Here is an 18,834-nt window from a genome sequence, read left to right on the forward strand (position 1 = left end):
TTTTCAAATAGTATTTTTAATACTTTTTTTTACTTTGCTTGGAGTAATTTTAATGAAATATTTATATAATTTTTTTTTTTGCTAAAAATGTTTTCATCCATGCATATCTACTTCTCTCTATAGTCAACGGGGGTCATTTATCTTAGGCATTTTTTTCTCTTAGATTTGTGATTATTTTATCGGTACATTTACATGTTTGCTCAAAAAATTTGCTGTGCCAGAGATTTGCAGTGCTGCACCTGTTATAGCATTAGAATCTAGATGTGGAGGTATGCAGCAGTTGTAATTTTGGTGGAAACTTCAGAAGAAAGTCATAACTGTGCAAATAAACTCCATTCCTGAGCAGGCAAAGAAAAAAATTGCAAAATAACCCCACAGCCTGGTATATCACCCTCTAAGATAAAATAAACTAGTATAAAATTCAGACAAAACAAAGAAAAAAAAATACATGCACAAATGTCCAGACCAAATATAAATGACCCCCTATGTGTTGTATTCCAGATCACCAATTCAAGTTAAAGAAGATGAGCAGCAAAAATAAAATTGCTTTTCTCGATTACTTTTTTTCTACTCAGCTGATCTGTAAGCAATTGTAACCACCTACAATACAAAAGAAGGGTGTAAAAACGGTAATATTCATTTTTATTTCCTGTTGCCATCGTGAGAAATTACAGGGAGCATAGAGCAACAAGAAATTTACAATGTACAGACTCTATTAATTACAAAATGACTTATTAATGGATTATAGTGAAGTATTATATTGAAAATCATAAATCCAATAATAAAGTTGCCATATGGATCTTGAATTGCAATGTGCAATGCTAAGTTAGTGATGTAAAGTATTTATTTCTGTAATAATGTAAAAAGAAATATGAAATTATGTATTTTCTTTGGTAGAGTTATAGTATTTTTTTCTGTTGCAGTATTTCTAGCATGGTCTGAAACATGCAATATTAACCCCTTAACACCGAAGCCACTTTTCACCTTCCTGACATGGCCCATTTTTTCAAATCTGCCCTGTGTCACTGTAAATGGTTATAACTTTGACGCTCCACAAAGTTTGACACCCAATCCCTCCCGCGTATAACAATACCCCATATGTGGTGGTAACCTGCTGTATGGGCACACGCCAGGGCATCGAAGGGAAGCTGCGCCATTCAGAGTAGATTATTCATTGTCACTTTTTATTGGCTATACAATCTTTATTTTTTTGGCAATTTGGACATTTTTTTTTCGACATGAGATGCACTTTACAAATATTTCATTTTAGTGGGTCATTAGCTTATTGATGAGATTTTATTAACTCTTGAATGTATGGGTGAAAAGAAAATTGTCAATTTTGGTTTCATTTCTTTTTGTATTTTTTGAGGTTTGTACACCATACACTAAAAATACTATATTATCTTTATTCTACAGATCACTACGATTACGGTGATACTTTATTTATATAGTTTTTCATTTATGTTTACAATTTTAGGGCTTAGTTTAGGGCTTATTTTTTATGTGTTGAGTTGTCATTTCAAGTGGTACCATTTTGGCGCAGATAACTTTTTTGATAACTTTTTAGAACATTTTTGTGAAGACATTTTATGAAAAATGTACATTTTTGACGAGTTTTTCGTGTTTTGTTTTAACATCATTCACCGAGAGGGCCCAATAATGTTTCTGAGTTATTGTACGGATTGTTATGGATGCGGCGATACCAAATATGTGGGGGGTTTTGGCGATTTTGTGTTTTTTTCACTTTATTGCATGTGTATAGGGAATATTTGTGTTTAGGGGACTTTAACTTTATTGAATTAATTCTTTTTAATAAAAAATGTTTTTATTTCATGTTTTTAACTGTATTTATTTACTTTTATAGGTTAGCTCCACTGATCCACTGATCGCTTGTTCAAGTTATTCTTCACCTTACACAGTGTAATACAGAGCTGCTGCGCATGCTCAGTGTGCTACAGCCGGGTCCTGCCAGAAGAGGATCACGCAGCCCTGGGCACTGGCAGTCCAGTGCCGGTAAGTGCCGCGGGGGTCCGATTCTTGTGAAATGCCCCTAACACGCTGCAGTCAGCGCGACCACGGCGTGTTAGGGGTTAACACCCGTGATCGGGGAAATCTCCGATCGTGGGTGTTAGAGGCGGGTGTCGGCTATAATATATAGCCGACACCCGCAGATTCTGGCCCCGGCAAATGCAGTATTATTTCGTCAAATGTCGGGAAGGGGTTAAAGAAAATAAAAAGCTCATGCAGACCAATATGAATTTGGGACATGTGCTGTCCGTTGTTTTAACAACTAGTACACTGTCCCATTTACTTCTATGAACTCATGCACATGGCTGTGGATTACACGGCTCCTGCACAAGCCAAATGCCCATGCCACAAAAGATAGAGAAGGTCTAATTCCCACCTTAGTTTGTGGCTGGGGCAGTGATTTTCATTTTTTTATTGGCTGAACTGTTGTTTGCATCCAATTATACTGCACTCGTAGTGTGCAGGTAGACTAAAGCAGTGATGCCTTTGAAACTGCTATGTTTAAGTGTATGTAACTATAGAGAACATATAGCATAGTATATAGTAGTCACAATACAACAAATCCTTGCTCTACTACTATACAATCTATATATGATCTATACAACTATGAATGAAATATTTTTATAATCTGCAAACAGATTGATTGATTGAATTGTAGTAAATTAGTGTTAAGTTTCTCTGTCATGAGATGTGTACTGAGACCAATCCATTTCCCTGCCTCTGATGTTTTAAATCTTTTCTCAAATCATGTGTCACAGTGATAACCTAAGACATTTTGGTCCTCTCTCCCAGGATACTGTTTGTGTTTTTCATTTGCTACTAAAGACAAGCATATAATCATGCATTCTCAGGCTTGTGTGTTATTTATCGTACATAAGGGATGTTTTAAAGAGTAACCATCCTATTTTTTTGTAAATGATTACATATCTATGTGACATTTTTTTCCACATATCGTCTCTCACTGCCATCTGACTCCTGATCAAACGATTCTTAAAGGAACACTCCAGTTAATTCATAGAATAATACATGGTGCAGGGCCGGAAGGAAGGAGCAAGACTAATTTTTATTGTATTCCTAGAACCTTGCTAGAACTTAGACTCACGCTCCTCCCTCAAGGTACACAGGGCACACAAGGTATTATTCAACAAATCGGCATTGAATGGAGTGTTCCTTTAAGTTCCAATAGGCTGTCATTTATAAAAGTAGAAGGAGGTAGCGTAGCCAAGAAAGTAGGCTGAGTATCCAGTTCTCACCTGCACTGGGGCTTTTTGTTGCACTCTCAATTTTAGGAAATTGTAAAAGAAGCTAAAAATAGAATTTAAAAAAGGGTTTTCTGTACCCTAAAGACATCAACATATGGAAACGTAATGCTTCTTTTATTAATATCAGAAAAAAGACATAATTTATTCCCATAATTATGCTGGGAATTTCAGCAGAACCTGACAAACACAAGTGTGAACTTGGCTCAAAACAGAAGCAGGCTTTCTGCTGCTGATAACAGTTAGCTTACTATTTCACCATAGAGCTTTAGTCACCAGTACACAGCTTATTACTGATACAAAAAGTTAAACATGTACTGTGACTTACTATGTCATTTTCCACCAACTCTTCAAAAGCCCCACATTCTGTCTGTTTCAGGATCCCCTAATGTGGAAAGCATTGGTTGCATTAGTTTAGTGTTTTATGCAACACTAAATACAAATAAAAAATGTATTCTCCATATTGACACATCTATCTATAGTATGCAATCAGCAAGACCTTCCATCAAAGTCAATACATTTACATGTTTAATGTATGACTTCTGCTGAGAGGTGAGCCTGTATGCCTGCATGCTCAGCTCATATTGATTGTCACAACATAAGCCGCACTCTAATTGAGAACTATTAAGGGGGGGGGGGGTCTAAACAGGTGCAAATACATGTAGTATCTTCATGGCGAATATTAAGTCAATGTAATCCTTTGCAATAAATTCTGGCAATCCATGGCCAACACAAAATATAAAAACATTTTAAATATTCTTATTATTTTTTAAGGTATTACTGTATAATTTGCCCTTTTTGAACTCAATAGAATACACACTTTAAATAACAATTTATTTTAATTTCTAAGTTTTTGAAATTGCATTCTTTGCTCTGCTTCTTTTTTTTTAATAATTTTTAAGCCCCATTTTATGGAAAAGATACTTTATTTTTGCTCCTTTGCAGGTTTTCTTTAAACTGTATTTCACTTTATGCAGCTTATTCATGTCTCAATACGGAATGGTACAACATGACCATCAGATTGCTAGATAATGATTTGATATACTCAATGGGTGGCGTTATCATGGCTCGTATTTATCACTGTATATCTGAATCCAGGCATACAAGCTGCTATTGTAATGCCCTGGTGGATTGGTAACCACTAAATTTAAAATCCTGGTTTTCTGCAAAAGAATTTGGCCAGCTTTCCAATACAACCTTTAAACTCCCTTTCTCTTTAAGGCTGGGTTTGACATGTAACCCTTTTCTGCCATCTACTGCTAAAATGTAGTGTTGACACCTTCAGTATATAATGACTAATATTGAAGGGTTAAGATGTGATGTTTATGTTATTTTGCAACATTTGTTTTCTTTAGTAAGTCTGTGGTTGATTGGTGTCCTGAAAATCAACAATCTTAACTGCAGAAGCTTGATTGGTTTCTCACTGTGACTTTAGGGGATACGTTTCTGTGCACATGTGATCATCGGGATATAATTGTATACCCATGTATGCTCAAATTACTGCACATCTGGCAGTTACATCCAGGTAAGGGTGAAGATACTAAATGCATAAACACCCTTCCTAGAGTCTAGTCCTAAACATCCTTTAAAGCTTGGTTAGTAAGGATAAAAACACTCTTAACAATTGCTGTAAATGTTTAAAATATCCTTTCAAGCATAGGCAATATACACATGTACTAATGGTTGGTTTAAAGGCAGTAAAAAATCTGCCAGTCTTCAATCAACTATGCCATTGCCTAATTAGCAATGCTAATCAGCTCAAAACAGGACTACTTTTTAGCCCCAAAGCCACACAAAAGAACACTCAAGCAATTTATCGCATTCCATCAGTATATATTTCAGCAAATCAAGTTTTGAAATATAGAATCTACAGGATTTGCATAGATATAAAGTAATTCTGAGATAGCTTCACAGATAACAAAGTTTCTACTATTACTTTGGTGAATGTCACAACAAACAATACATCTATGGTACTTATGTTTGTATTTTTATGGAGCAATACCTTTTGCAGCAATATTCCTTTGGGGCCCACAACTTTAGGGTGATAATTTGATTCTTTTGCCAACAACACTTCTGAAGGAAGCATTCCTATAGACGGAACAAATGTAAAATTCACAGGGATTGTTCCACCATCAGTGGGAGAAACCTAGCAACGTAAAGAGAATTTTTGTCTTATATCATTAGATTATAGCATATTTAGTTTCACAAGATACTGTTTAATATCATTCTCTCTGACTAATTAGTTGTAAATGTCAAAATAAGTCACATTATGTATATGTGACATTTGCCAATCAGCAGATTGTTGTGCTCCATTGACACCCAGAGGCATTAAACAGTGATTTAGAAACTACAAAGTAATAAGTGATGATACTTGGTCAATAACCCTTCATTCATTTGTGACTACCATATTAGGAGAAATGTTAAGAGGTTTTGAGGTTTCCATAATCTGATGTTTTTTCATGATCATTATTTTTGACAGAATGTGTCACTGATTAATAAAACCTTTAAAAGTTCACAACCATATACAGTGCAATTTTATACATTACTAGATGTCATCCACTCAGAAACATTACAGACCTCTTCTGACAATGATTGTAATAACAGCATGTTTATTATTGATTTGTTTATTGTGGAAACACTAAATCTTGAGACTCTGGCTTTAGGGCAAATGAATACATTTTCATTTTATTTATGATACTCAGAAACCTTAAATAGCAATAACATAGTTCTTGGTATGGGAATTAATGAAAGTAATATTGTGTTTCTAAGAAGTGAAAATAATATGTGAACTAAAAAAGCATAGCTAATATTGTTACATAATACTAAACATGATGGATGAAGGTGAAGTCAGGAAGCAACCTATTATATGATATTGACCCACATTTGTCAAAACTAGTGCAGTCTGTACTATGTGTCATTTGCATGTGTAGTGACAGAGGGTGCGGATGAATACTGGCACACAGTCTTCATTAATCTGGTGCCCAGTGCACTGCTCTGGAAGTGTGGTCACTTTAAAAAGTTTCTCTACTGTATGATTCAAGTGAAGTATATCTGTCTCTAAAATCATATCCACTTTCTACCATAACCCGAAGGAAACAAGCCCTCTGTCTTGGGGTTGTGCCGGACCCTGAACTCTTCTTTGCACCGTACATACAATCATTTGCACCCTCGTGCTAGGTGCACCTCAGAAACATTCCAGAATGTGCCCACTTCTTACAATTACAAACTCTAAAGCTTCTATTATTGCTATGATTCATTCTCATCTCAACTTCTGTAATGCCTGTCTGTCTTTCACTTACTTAAATTTCCCATATACAATCTATTCCTAATGCAGCAGCCATTGTCATTCAGCCTTGTCATTTGGTTTAGACCTTACATGCATGCAACCAGTCTGTGTCACACAACTGGTTGCCCATTTCTTCCCAGTTTACAGAGAAACTTATACCACATCTAACAGGGGCATTTCAACATTTCTTTCTAGCCTGCACAGTTGCCGAAATATCAGTAAAAAACCTCTGACAGTAGAGAAGATTATAATGGTCAGATACTGCGACTGATATCTTGGCAAACGTGGGGGCTAGAAAGAAAATTCAATACGACCTCAAATCTGTGTAGCCACCCTTACAAAATGGTATATTCTGATGAAGGAGATTTCAGCTTCCCTCCCAAGATACCACTAGAAGATGCTGGATAAAGACTATTTCTCTGGATGTGTTTCTAACAAAGTGGTGCCTATTTGCCTGTTAAACTCGCTGACTCTTTGAAACTTCACCAGTTAGTAGCCATTTGTCAAGATTAGATAAGTTGTGCACCTGTCAGAAATAACAAAATAGCAAACATACATTATGTAAAGTATGCATTATGAGCTGATCAGTAACCTATCAAGTATATATCAGACTATTGTAGTAACCAATCAGAGGTGTTATTTTAATAGCCAATCATAAGCTATTGTTCAAATGATAATCAATCGTGCTAATAGTAAAGACATTACACCATGCTTGAACATGTATAAATAAAGAGGTTTGACCCATGAACAATTGGGAAGTTCTACACTGGCCAGTTGAGCTCCGTTATTCCTCATCTCGATGTTATTCAACTACATCACATGACTTGATCTCCTGTATGGAAGACCTTGTCTGCTTCAACAGTTTATCTCATCATGTGTCTGGTGGTGAATGGACCTCTTTAAGCTAAACATCCTCATCCACAAAGCTCTGCTGTCAGCGACGGATGTTGCTAGCACTGATTGCGGATGTTACCAGTAAGTGTTTGCTGCAATATGTAGTAAAGACTTACCGGCTATGGAGAGGGCTCAGCTGTCAGCCCTGTCCATGCACCCGCACTCGACGTGTGACTATTATGTCACATGTCGGGAAGGGGTTAAACATGATCTTAAAACCCATCTCTTCAGGCAGGCCTAACTACATGAAACTTCAACTTTATTTTCCCTACCCAACCCTAAACACTCCTCCTTTATGTTATCCTGCAAACACTAGTTACCAATCTGTAACCTTTTCTGCAGCCCTATTCACCTAAAATTCTTTATATAATATGCTGATGATGGGTTAATTTATTCATTCTTATAAAGAATGGATGGACCATTATGCAAGCAATTATACCTCCAGTGCCCCCCCTCCTCCAAATAGATTGTAAGCTCTTGCAATCAGTGCCCTCACTCTTGTTCTTGTTTCACATGACTATATTTTTACTTTATGAGATCTTATCTTGTTTGTATATATACCCCATGATCTGTAAAGCACTGCAGATAAATAAATATTTTGTATTATTTTTATATTCATCATATGAGTAAGACGTTCACATATACATTGTACAGCTCATTAAAACTTGTGCTAAGATATAATATGGCTTTTATAAGATTTTAAGCAGGCTTACTGTACCTCTGGAAGAGAGTGTATTGGTACTACCAACCAAACAGGACCAAAGAGACACAGGGTGGAAGGGGAACACAGCTGTAGTTGAATAAAAGCTTCAGGCGGAACGCCGGTAACATAGGCAGTCCACATCAAGATGAGGGGTAAGGAAAAGCGGCACTCACCAAATAGCTTTCAATAATCTTTTATTATCTGTCCAATGTGCAACATGTATGATGTTTTCATACATTTATAAAAATTAAAACCTCCTGTACAAAAAAAGATACTTCATTTTGCTATCTTCTGGCTCTAATACCTTTTCCATACTTTGGTGTTCGGAGCCGTGGGTGGTATGATTTTTTGCAACTTTTAATGATGTTTTCAATGCTACCATTGTGAGGACTGCATGGCCTTTGATCGCTTTTTATTGAATTTCTTATATTTGCCAAAATGTCAAAAAAGTAGCATTTTCGACTTTGGGTGCTATTTTCCGTTACAGAGTTAAAAGTCGGGAAAACTTATTATTATATTTTGATAGATCTGACATTTTGGGATGTGGTGAAACATAACATGTTTATGACTTTTACTATTTATTTATATTACACTTCTAGGGAAAGGGGGTGATTTGAATTTTTAGGGTTTTTTATTTAATTTATTTTTTTTACTTTTTTAATTATTTTTTTTACTATTTTTCAGACCCCCCCTAGGGTACTTTAACCCTAGGTTGTCTGATACTGCCATATATGCCAAATTACAGTATGGCAGTATATTGGGATTTTGCACATGATCTATTACAATGTGCAAATTGCACATTGTAAAAGATTGCCTAAAACATGACAGCCTCAGGTCTTTGTGTGACCCGACACTGTCTTAGAGACATATCGCCGCTCCCTGATGACGTCACTAGGAGCAATGTTCCGAGCCAAGATGGCAATGCCCACATGCTGCTGGCTCGTTAATGCGCCTGGTATCTTTGCCAGTGGCGATCAAAAGGTTAACATTTTTGTGCTACAGACTGCTCAGCTTTTGGCCCCGACCTTTGTGCTCCTGTACAGCTCCCACGCCCCCCACTGATGTCAGCTCTCCCGGCTGTGAGCTCTTTGAAGGAGCAGGAGGGAGTAGCTGTACAGGAGAAAAAGGTGGGGGCCAAGAGCTGAGCAGTCTGTAGCACAAGTCACATATTGCTTTTTGAAATGCATCCAAGCCAAAGCCCAACCCTTGGGAATACACAGAGGATTCTGTCAGGATGCCAGGTAAGTTATAAGACACAATAACATTGTAAAGCAAATGCTTAGAGATAGCAGAAAGGCATATTTGCAATGCAGCTATAATGGGCTTCTGTAACCTGTCTGTAGTGAAAATGAGGTCCCGGGTGACAGGTTCCCTTTCAATTAATATGGGAGCTGCTGCTCCAGTCTCTGACAGTAAGATGAGATGCTGCAACACTAATGCAGCATCAGTAATCTACAAAGTAGTTACGGAAAATCCCAGATTTTTTTTTTTACGTAGTTAAATGGAGTAGCTTGACTAAGAGAGGCAGGGCCCCATAGAAGACATCTGCATGGGCTGTCTTACCCTTGAAATATATACATATTTCTCACGCGTGTTTATACAATCATACAAATTTAAACACTCATATTCACATTTATATACACACAAGCCCACATTTATTAAAGCATTTGCGCCAGTTTTCTGAAAAGAACATGCAAAATGCTTGCACATTTATATGTATTTATGTGTATTTATAAAGTGTCTACGCAGAGCAGTAAAGGAGCGCAAGATTCACCCTGCACCAGTATTGATGAATCGGACGTCCTCTACACACTCCACATGCAAACTGCAATAGAGTATATACACATGTAAACAGTATATACATACATAAATACAGTATATATTCACGATATATACATAAAGTACCATATACATACATGTAGCATATGCACAGACACAAACAGCATATAAACCATTGCAGCACATAAATACATACATAAAGTATATACACACGTTCAACCATATACATACATATGGCATACAAACATCACATATACACAATTATGCACTCATACACACATGTATATACTCACAGTCAGGCAGTCTTCTTATCCCTGGGAGGTGTCAGAGGTGATAGATATAACTTTATGTACCCCAGACCACATAGGGGGTAATAAACAGCAGAATGTAGAAATTAGAGATTCCTAGTCCTGCCGTTGTGCTGTTCCCTCACCTAACATTTCTTATCTTAATTGCCATCACTACTGTGTACTGTGGAAGATGTTCACAGTACACATCTTATATACATATTATGCTGTACAATGTGCAGTATAACATGTAAATAATGCTTTAGTATGGCAGTTTGTGTGGCCGGGCCCCCTGGTACTGTGGGCCTCGCAGCAGCTGCTATGACTCCTATCCCTGTAGTTACACCCCTTGTTAAATGTCTAAAATGAAAGTGAGTAGGGAGGTCAAAAATTCATATATTCAATGTTTGAAATATTATATTCACATGGTATCAGCACAAGTAATATTATCTATACAATACACTCACAACAAAGAGGCTAAGAAATACTTTGCAAACATTTATTTGCAGCATTGTAGCTATCCAAGATACTTTGTGCATCTGATAAATAATTAACTTTAGAAAACAATGAAACCTTTTAAGTGATTCAGGAAAGAGAGGGGTGTATGATAAAATGCATTAAGAAAAAAAAACTGTACATTCACAATCTGCTTATAGTTCCGCATTGCACATCATCCCCCAGGGAACAATTCAGCTGAGGTCTCTCAGTAAATCATCACTGACTAGAGCTACATTCACTGAGGAGATTAACTTACTGAAAAATAGGATATTCTATGCTTGCATCAACTCATTTAGGTTATTATATAGCACATATTTATGGACTGTACTGTGAAGGTAATTGACAGACGTACCAGCTGCATATATTGGAATAAACCTAATGAAGTGAGCTGAAGATCTAGACACTGATATTTACGGTGTGAACTGGGATATGTGTATAGTCTGGCAATGCTAACTTCATTAAAGCTATATCATTTACTTGAAATAATCATGCTAAATAATGCACACCTGAATTAAACTGAATATTTGGGGAATTTATGATCTTATTGTTCTTTTTAACCTGAGACAGCTCCACAAGCTGAGAGCAAAAGCGTCCCAAACTACCAGTGTACAGTATAAGCTGATAACTGTAGAACAGAGGGACTGGGAATCAGAGGATCCACATCATAACATTTAAAAAGGTGAGGGTTTAATTTTTTTTACATAAGATGGACTTATTGCAGTTATTTCTAGTCTACTTTAAAATTATTATATTATTCACTACATTTTTAAGGTAAAGAAGGATATCAACAACATAAAGGAAAATTTTATCTCCTGTGCCTCCAGAACCACAATCCTCAATTTCATTTGATTCTCGAATGCTCATAGTGTAAAGTTCAATAAAAATAGCAAACAGCAATGGAGACAGAGGGCATCCCTGTGGTGTACCCCTGTGGTGTACAAAACGCAGGGTAACAGGAACAAAGATCCTGTGGTTTCTGAGAGCCAAGCCTCTGAAAAACATGTCAGGGGAGGAACAGAAGTCCCCCCTCAAATGATCGCTGTGATAGGTAATTTAGTACAGCTGAACAAATCACAGCAGAAAGAAGGCTTTCCCAGAATGAGCTTCAAGTATCAATATCCATTCTCCTCATTCTTCTTCACGGAGAAAAAAGATCAGATGCCTACAGTGACTCTTCACACCATAAATCACACCACACCACATATATATAACCCCTTAATTGCCCAGCTGCTTCCATCTCCCCTCTGTGTTCTCTTCTCCATTTTGATTAACTTTGAAGCAAACCTAAAGGGTTAATAGAACTCCTAAAAGAAATTTTGAATAATTTAAGGGGTATAGTTTTTTTTAAATGTTTTCTGTTGTTTAGGTCCATTAAAATCACTTGAAAAATGAATTTGGAATTTTTATAAGCCTTCTACCCTTCTATAGATACAAGCAAATTTTAAAAAATGTTGCCAACATAAAGCAGAATTATTGTAAATTTTATTTATTAAGTTATTTTTTTGGTATGACTACTTGTTCAAAAATTATAAGAGTTCCAAGTTTAAAAAAAGAGCATTTATTTACACATTTTTGCACTTAACTAACAAGAAGTGCAATGTGTCACAAAAAACAATCTCAAAATCAACTTGGCATATTTAAATGTTCCAAAGTTATTACAATTTAAATTGGCACATGTCAGATTTGAAAAATCTGTCTGTATCTATAAGGTCAAAATAGTCTTAGTCCTTGAAGGGTTAATATTGTGGAGGGGGGAATGTTGTGAGCACTTTATTATCTTACTTCATTAGGAAATTATGCTTACTTTGTAAAGAAACAGGCTGCAAAGTGTCACTTAGCAACTGCTTTACTTCTCCTATGTTAAGCCTGATGTGTACACCAGGCTGAAGAAGGACTCCCTCTCCAGCTTGTTTACACAACTCTGAGCAGTGAGTGTCAACCCCTTAACTCCTTCCCGCTCTGTACCCGCTAATGTCTAAATCTCTACATTGTAGTCTGATTTTTAATAAACGTAGCAAAGCCATATCCTTTTTTAATTCTCCAGCCTGTTGTCTGCCGGGCAAATTGTAGTTTCTAGTCGCACCATTTTATATTTTGTTCATTCTACAGGGATGCTGGAAACAAATTCTAAATGTGGTAGAATTGCCAAACAAACTATCAAGACTGGGAGTATGTGGACCCTATGGACCACCGCGGGAGATGGTACCAGGCGACCTGGGAACGGAGTCTAAGTGGCACCCAGAGCCCACGGGTATCTTAAGCCGGATGTATTTGAAGGATAACCATACTTTGTCGCCAGGAGAAAAGACAGGAGGAACTTGACGTTTCTTATCAGCCTGGATCTTGGATCTTGGTCTGTAGATCATAGAAGAGACTGGCGAGTCTGGTCCCAAATAGAATTATGGTCCTGCAACAAATCCTCTACCGCAGGAACATCAGAGGGAGTAAACAATGAGAGAGGCGGGCGAGGAATACGTCCATAGACCACAAAGAACGGAGCCGAGCCGGTAGACTCCGCGGCCAGGGAATTGTAGGAGAACTCAGCCCAACGTAGCAGGTCAGCCCAGTTTTCCTGATGGGCTGAGACAAAGTGATGGAGGTAGCAGCTTAAAGTCTGGTTCACCCTCTCCACTTCACCTTTAGACTGCGGGTGGTAGGCAGAGGAAAAGTCAAGGTTGACCTGCAGTTGATTAAATAAGGAGTGCCAGAATTTTGATACAAACTGGACTCCTCGATCGAAGACCATGCAACCGGAAGATGTGTCTGAAGAAAAGACTAGCAAGCAAAGGAGAAGATGGAAGACCTGGAATGGGAACAAAATGGGACATCTATGAAAAACGGTCCATCACCACCCAGATGACAGTACTGCATGAGGAGACGGGCAGATCGGTGACAAAGTCCATTGCCACGTAGGACCACGGGCAACTGGGTATCGGCAACGGCAGTAACAGTCCAGCTGGTTTGAGATGGAGGCTTTATTGCGGGCAAAGGAGGAGAAGGATCCCACAAACTCCCATACATCTTTGACCAGGTCTGGTCACCAAAGATAGCGGAAGATGAGGGCCACAGTGCGTTGCACCCCAGGGTGCCCAGCCACACGAGAAAAATGTCCACAAGATAAAATCCAGACCGAAATTGTGTAGGACAGGGACTACCAAGGTATACGAATGTATGTAAGCCAACGCACCCCAATAGCTATACAATCCAAACAAAACAAGAAAAAGGTGGGATGCGTACACAGGCTAGACAGAAAATGTTTATTGGCTAAGTAACAATTTTAAACACAATCAAGACGGGACAACAATAAATATAAAAACACTTAAAAAGTACACCAGAGGGGTGTACAAAGCTTCCAAGGGCCAAGTTGCCCTAGAAACCCCCTACTACAGTCTGCCAATAGTAGAACTACAGTAAACATAAGGACCAGAATATGAATAACCATATAGAGCTAAAGTGCAAAAAATGATGCAAGAAAAGTGCAATTTGAACAATGTAACAAAGCTCTGATGCATTGATTACTACATGCCCAACATATACAATACCATGTTGTCGTAGAATGAATGGGATTTTTTGTTATTTCTGTCTAGGCTTGTGTAAGCATCCCACCTTTTTCTTGTTTTGTTTGGATCACAAGATAAAATCCTACACCGGAGAGCAGGTCTAACATACGTCTTGCCGGGAGGTAGCTGCCAAAGATCCACTGGAGCTTCAACAACAAGCTGGTCCAGAGAAATTGTGTCGAGGAGGTTCTTCTCCGACAACATCCGAAGCCCGGGACAGGGCATCAGCCTTGACATTCTTGTCAGCCGGACGGAAATGGATCAGCAGGTCAAAACGGGAAAAGAACAGAGACCACTGGGCTTGCCTGGGATTCAGGCACTGGGCTGTCTGGAGGTATAACAAGTTTTTGTGGTCAGTGTACACACTCACGAGAAGGAGAGCACCTTCCAGAAGATACCGCCATTCTTCTAGTGAAAGCTTGATGGCCATTAGCTCTATGTCTCCAATAGAATAATTTCTTTCAGCTGGGGAAAAGGTCTTGGAAAAGAAGCCGCATGTGGAAGTTCGGCCCTTAGGCCCTCTCTAGGAGAGCACTGCTCCAGCTCCTACGGAGGAAGCATCCACCTCAAGATGAAAAGGCTTGTTTGTATCAGGTCTAAAGAGGACTGGAGCTAAGGCAAATGCGGACTTCAACTTGGAGAAGGCCTCTTCAGCTGTAGGAGACCAGGCACGTGGATTCGCACCCTTCTTAGGGAGTGCCACGATGGGAGACACAACAGTGGAGAAATGGGGAATGAACTGTCGATAATTATTCGCAAACCCCACAAATCTATGTATGGCTTGGAGGCCTTCTGGGTGTGGCCTTTGAAGAACAGCAGGCAGTTTTGCGGGATCCATCTGAAGGCCTCTGTCGGAAATTATGTAACCGAGGAATGGAAGACTGTGCTTGTGAAACTGGCATTTCGCCAGTTTGGCATACAGATGAATGGCACGAAGTCGACCAAATACTTGACGTACATGTGTCTGGTGGGATTCAAGATCTGTAGAGTATACCAAGATGTCGTACAGGTAGACCACGACACACCTATAGAGAAGATCCCGGAAAATGTTGTTAACAAATTCTTGAAAGACGGCAGGGGCATTACAAAGTCCAAAAGGCATTACTAAATATTCAAAATGCCCATCACGGGTATTAAATGCCGTCTTCCACTTGTCACCTTTGCGGATCCGGCTGAGATTGTAAGCACCCCAAAGATCCAGCTTGGAGAACACCCTGGAACCGCGTAGATGATCAAAAAGTTCCGTAATCAACGACAGAGGGTAGCGGTTTTTAACAGACATCGCAGCCGTCTCTGGAACCGAAAATGGATAGACACGACCTCTGGGAGGAGTGGTCCCCGGCAGGAGATCCACAGGGCAATAATAGGGACGATGTGGTGGCAAGGTCTCCGCTTATTTCTTAGAAAAGACATCAGAAAAGTCCCTGTAACAAGCTGGCAGACCCTCCAGAGTCTTGGAAGACACAGTAGAGGACAAGTCCGGAAGTGGTGCCACTGCAACGCAGGATCTCACCAATCTTCCAATTGAGAACCGGTGCATGGAGCTGGAGCCAAGGATGACCCAGAAGAAGAGCTGATGTGGAGCGAGGCAGGACATAGAAGAGCAAGTTTTCTTGATGTAGTGCTCCAACCTGAATTCGGATAGGTTCAGTGTGGTACCAGACCGGATGATCGGAGACAAGCTGTCCGAGGGGAGACTTGAGGGGGGCCACCGGAATGTGATGTCGGGAGATGAGAGCGGCATCCACAAAGTTCCCCGCAGAACCGGAATCCAGAAATGCCAAGACGTGCATGGGAACACCGGTGCTGACACTGAGGAGCACCGGAATAGTCAGACGTGGAGAAGCTGAATTCCCACTTAGGGACGCTTCTCCCAGAATCCCAAAGTGCTGGTGTTTCCCAGATGTTGGGGACACACTGGACACAAGTCCCAATGAGGAGCTTGTGACTGGCACAGTACAGGCAGAGGTTTTCTTGGAAACGTCTGGATCGTTCCCCAGGCGTAAGTTGAGCTCTGTTAACCTGCATAGGCTCACCAGCAGACTGAGCGACTGGAGGCTGGAATGGCTTTTGGAAGACCGGAGCCAACCAAGGCAGACATGGAGGTTGGACTAGAGGTTGCTCGTGCCGCAACTCTTTAGCTGGTTCCATGACCCATTCTCGGCCTAGAATCTGGTGCCAGTGGAAAAGCCAGGATGACAGGCAAAGTAGCAGGGGTAGTAGCTGGAACTGCTGCAGGTGTAGTCACTGGGGCTTGATGCTAAGGCCGGGAGTCAAGCAGCTGTTGAAGAGTGGAAGCGATTTGGCCTAAAAGTTCTCCTCGGGCAGCAATCTGCTGCGACCGCCGATGACAACACTGGAAAGTTCAGCCATCACCTGACGTGGCTCCTTGGCGTGGTCCATGGCCGGATGTTACTGTCAGGACTGGGAGTCTGTGGACCCTCTGGACCACTGCGGGAGATGGTACTAGCCGACCAGGGACCGGAGTCTAAGTGGCACCCGGTGTTCACCAGAGGGATGGGCTTGCTGTGGCGGGATACCACCAGGTCATTCCACAGGTGCGACTAACCCTCGGTGGCTGCCAAGGTAGTAATACAGGAGACAGTCTGTATCCGGAGTGACGGCAGGAGAATAGCACAGGAAGGCACACTAGGACTCACGTCAGGAATCGCAGGAGCTGGCACACAGGTATGCAGGACCAGAGGAATGGACTGGCACACAGGAACGGACTGGCACACAGGAACAGACTGGCACACAGGAATGCAGGACCACAGGAACGAACTGGCACACAGGAACGCAGGACCACAGGAATGGATTGGCACACAGGAACGCAGGACCACAGGAACGGACTGGCACACAGGGACGCAGGACCACAGGAACGGACTGGCACACAGTGCCACAGAACCACAGGAACGGACTGGCACAGGTGCGACTAACCCGTGGTGGCTGCCAAGGTAGTAATACAGGAGACAGCCTGTACACGGAGTGATGGCAGGTGAATAGCACAGGAAGGCACACTAGGACTCACGTCAGGAATCACAGGAGCTAGCACACAGGTATGCAGGACCACAGGAACGAACTGGCACACAGGACCGCAGGACCACAGGAACGGACTGGCACACAGAGAAGCAGGACCACAGGAACGCAGGAATCAAAGGACGCAGGAATCACAGGAACGCAGGAATCAGAGGAGCTTTCTTTTCAGGGAAGTTTGAAGATCCATAATAGGAAAATACAAAATCAAATAGAAGGTTTGTGTTCATGTGAGTAAGTGTAATATCTGCCTGAAGTAGAACACTTAAAATTCTATTTTATTGTACACTTTTAACTCTTCAGCCACTAAACAATCAATTCAGGCTTTCAGTGTGCATAGGGGAAAATGAGACCAAGGATATTCAAACCCTATCAGATCCCACTTTATCACGTTTTTACCCCCACACTGAACTACGGTGAAACAATATTTGGTTCAGGGCTTGTGTGTCAGTCAGCGAGATTAAGATATAGCCAGTTTAGCAAGATCTCACTCTCATCAATTACATGCACACTGCACTAGAACACTATTAAAAGAAGAAAAGCTAGGCTACAATTCAAGTCCTTTTGCGGATCATAATGTTCTGCCTACTCTGCCTAATATACCCTATGCCTGACGCGTTTCCACAGCCTCCCTATTTGGGAGCTGTATCATCAGAGGCATATGGATGCATAAAATGTATATATATTTAAGTGCGGTTGCACATCACATATTTCTGTGTGCACCCGCCGGTCAGCTGTCGGCACTGTTAGAAGCCGTGCGCATGTGAATGCACACGCAACATATAAAGGAAATGCCCCTCCTCCCCAGAGGAAGGGCAGCCAATCACCACCTAGGACTGCCAGCTACAGTCCTCCAATAGGAAACGAGTGGGCGTTCCAGAAGAAGAGGGCTCTTGCCTGGGCAGCCAATCGCACTGTTCCGAGGCTCACCATCACAGTACAGCATGAACTGGGTTAAATATCATTCCCAGTATGCCAGAGAGGACCAGTACCATCAGAGACAGTATAGCTTTTATTTCAGCCCCGTTCGCTATGCTTCGTGACTATTGATGCATAGTACACTGTCCTGAGGTCCTCCCTTGTATATTGGATATATGTAGCATGGGGATTGTATTGTGGCAAAGCCCAAAAGTATGAAATGGACTAGGGATGAGAAACGGCCAAAGTAGGGGAAGTGATTAGCAGCAAAGAATGACAAAATAAACTTGTAGAGGATGGGAGTCCCACTTAAAGGCAGCGGGATTTATATCCACATAGTCAATATATGCCGATAACATGTCACTGATTAGGACTGTCTGGCATGACAATACATGGTGTGTATGTTGACTTAGAGAAAACATGCGTAACTAATAGGGTCATTCAGACCCTGCGGTTTCTCAGTGGATAGTGTACAGATCCATCTCGCCTCCTGTTAGAGCAGGAGGCGATCTAGATCCCCTCCTCGTATGGGGGGGTGTCACCCATTCCACTCCATGGAATTTGATACTGAGGGAGTTCCCCTCGTGAT

The 18,834-nt window shown here is 40.5% G+C and overlaps 1 protein-coding gene across 12 annotated transcripts in view; it reads right to left on the reverse strand.

Annotated features, from left to right (window-relative positions):
- Window positions 1–18,834, reverse strand: part of MLIP (muscular LMNA interacting protein) — a 193,834-nt gene that overhangs the window by 106,160 nt on the left and 68,840 nt on the right. For 9 of the 12 annotated variants that reach the window (XM_072142276.1, XM_072142274.1, XM_072142272.1 and 6 more), the window contains 2 exons: window positions 5,290–5,433; window positions 3,616–3,672 (listed from right to left, as the gene is read on the reverse strand). The exons of 2 other annotated variants lie outside the window; for them this stretch is intronic. In XM_072142276.1, the coding sequence (XP_071998377.1) occupies window positions 3,616–3,672; window positions 5,290–5,433 (201 nt within the window). The remainder of the gene's footprint in view (window positions 1–3,615; window positions 3,673–5,289; window positions 5,434–18,834) is intronic. One more of the 12 variants, XM_072142270.1, reaches the window with a different exon arrangement.

The sequence above is a fragment of the Engystomops pustulosus genome, chromosome 3 (assembly GCF_040894005.1).
Source record: "Engystomops pustulosus chromosome 3, aEngPut4.maternal, whole genome shotgun sequence".
NCBI classification, from domain to species: Eukaryota; Metazoa; Chordata; class Amphibia; order Anura; family Leptodactylidae; genus Engystomops; species Engystomops pustulosus.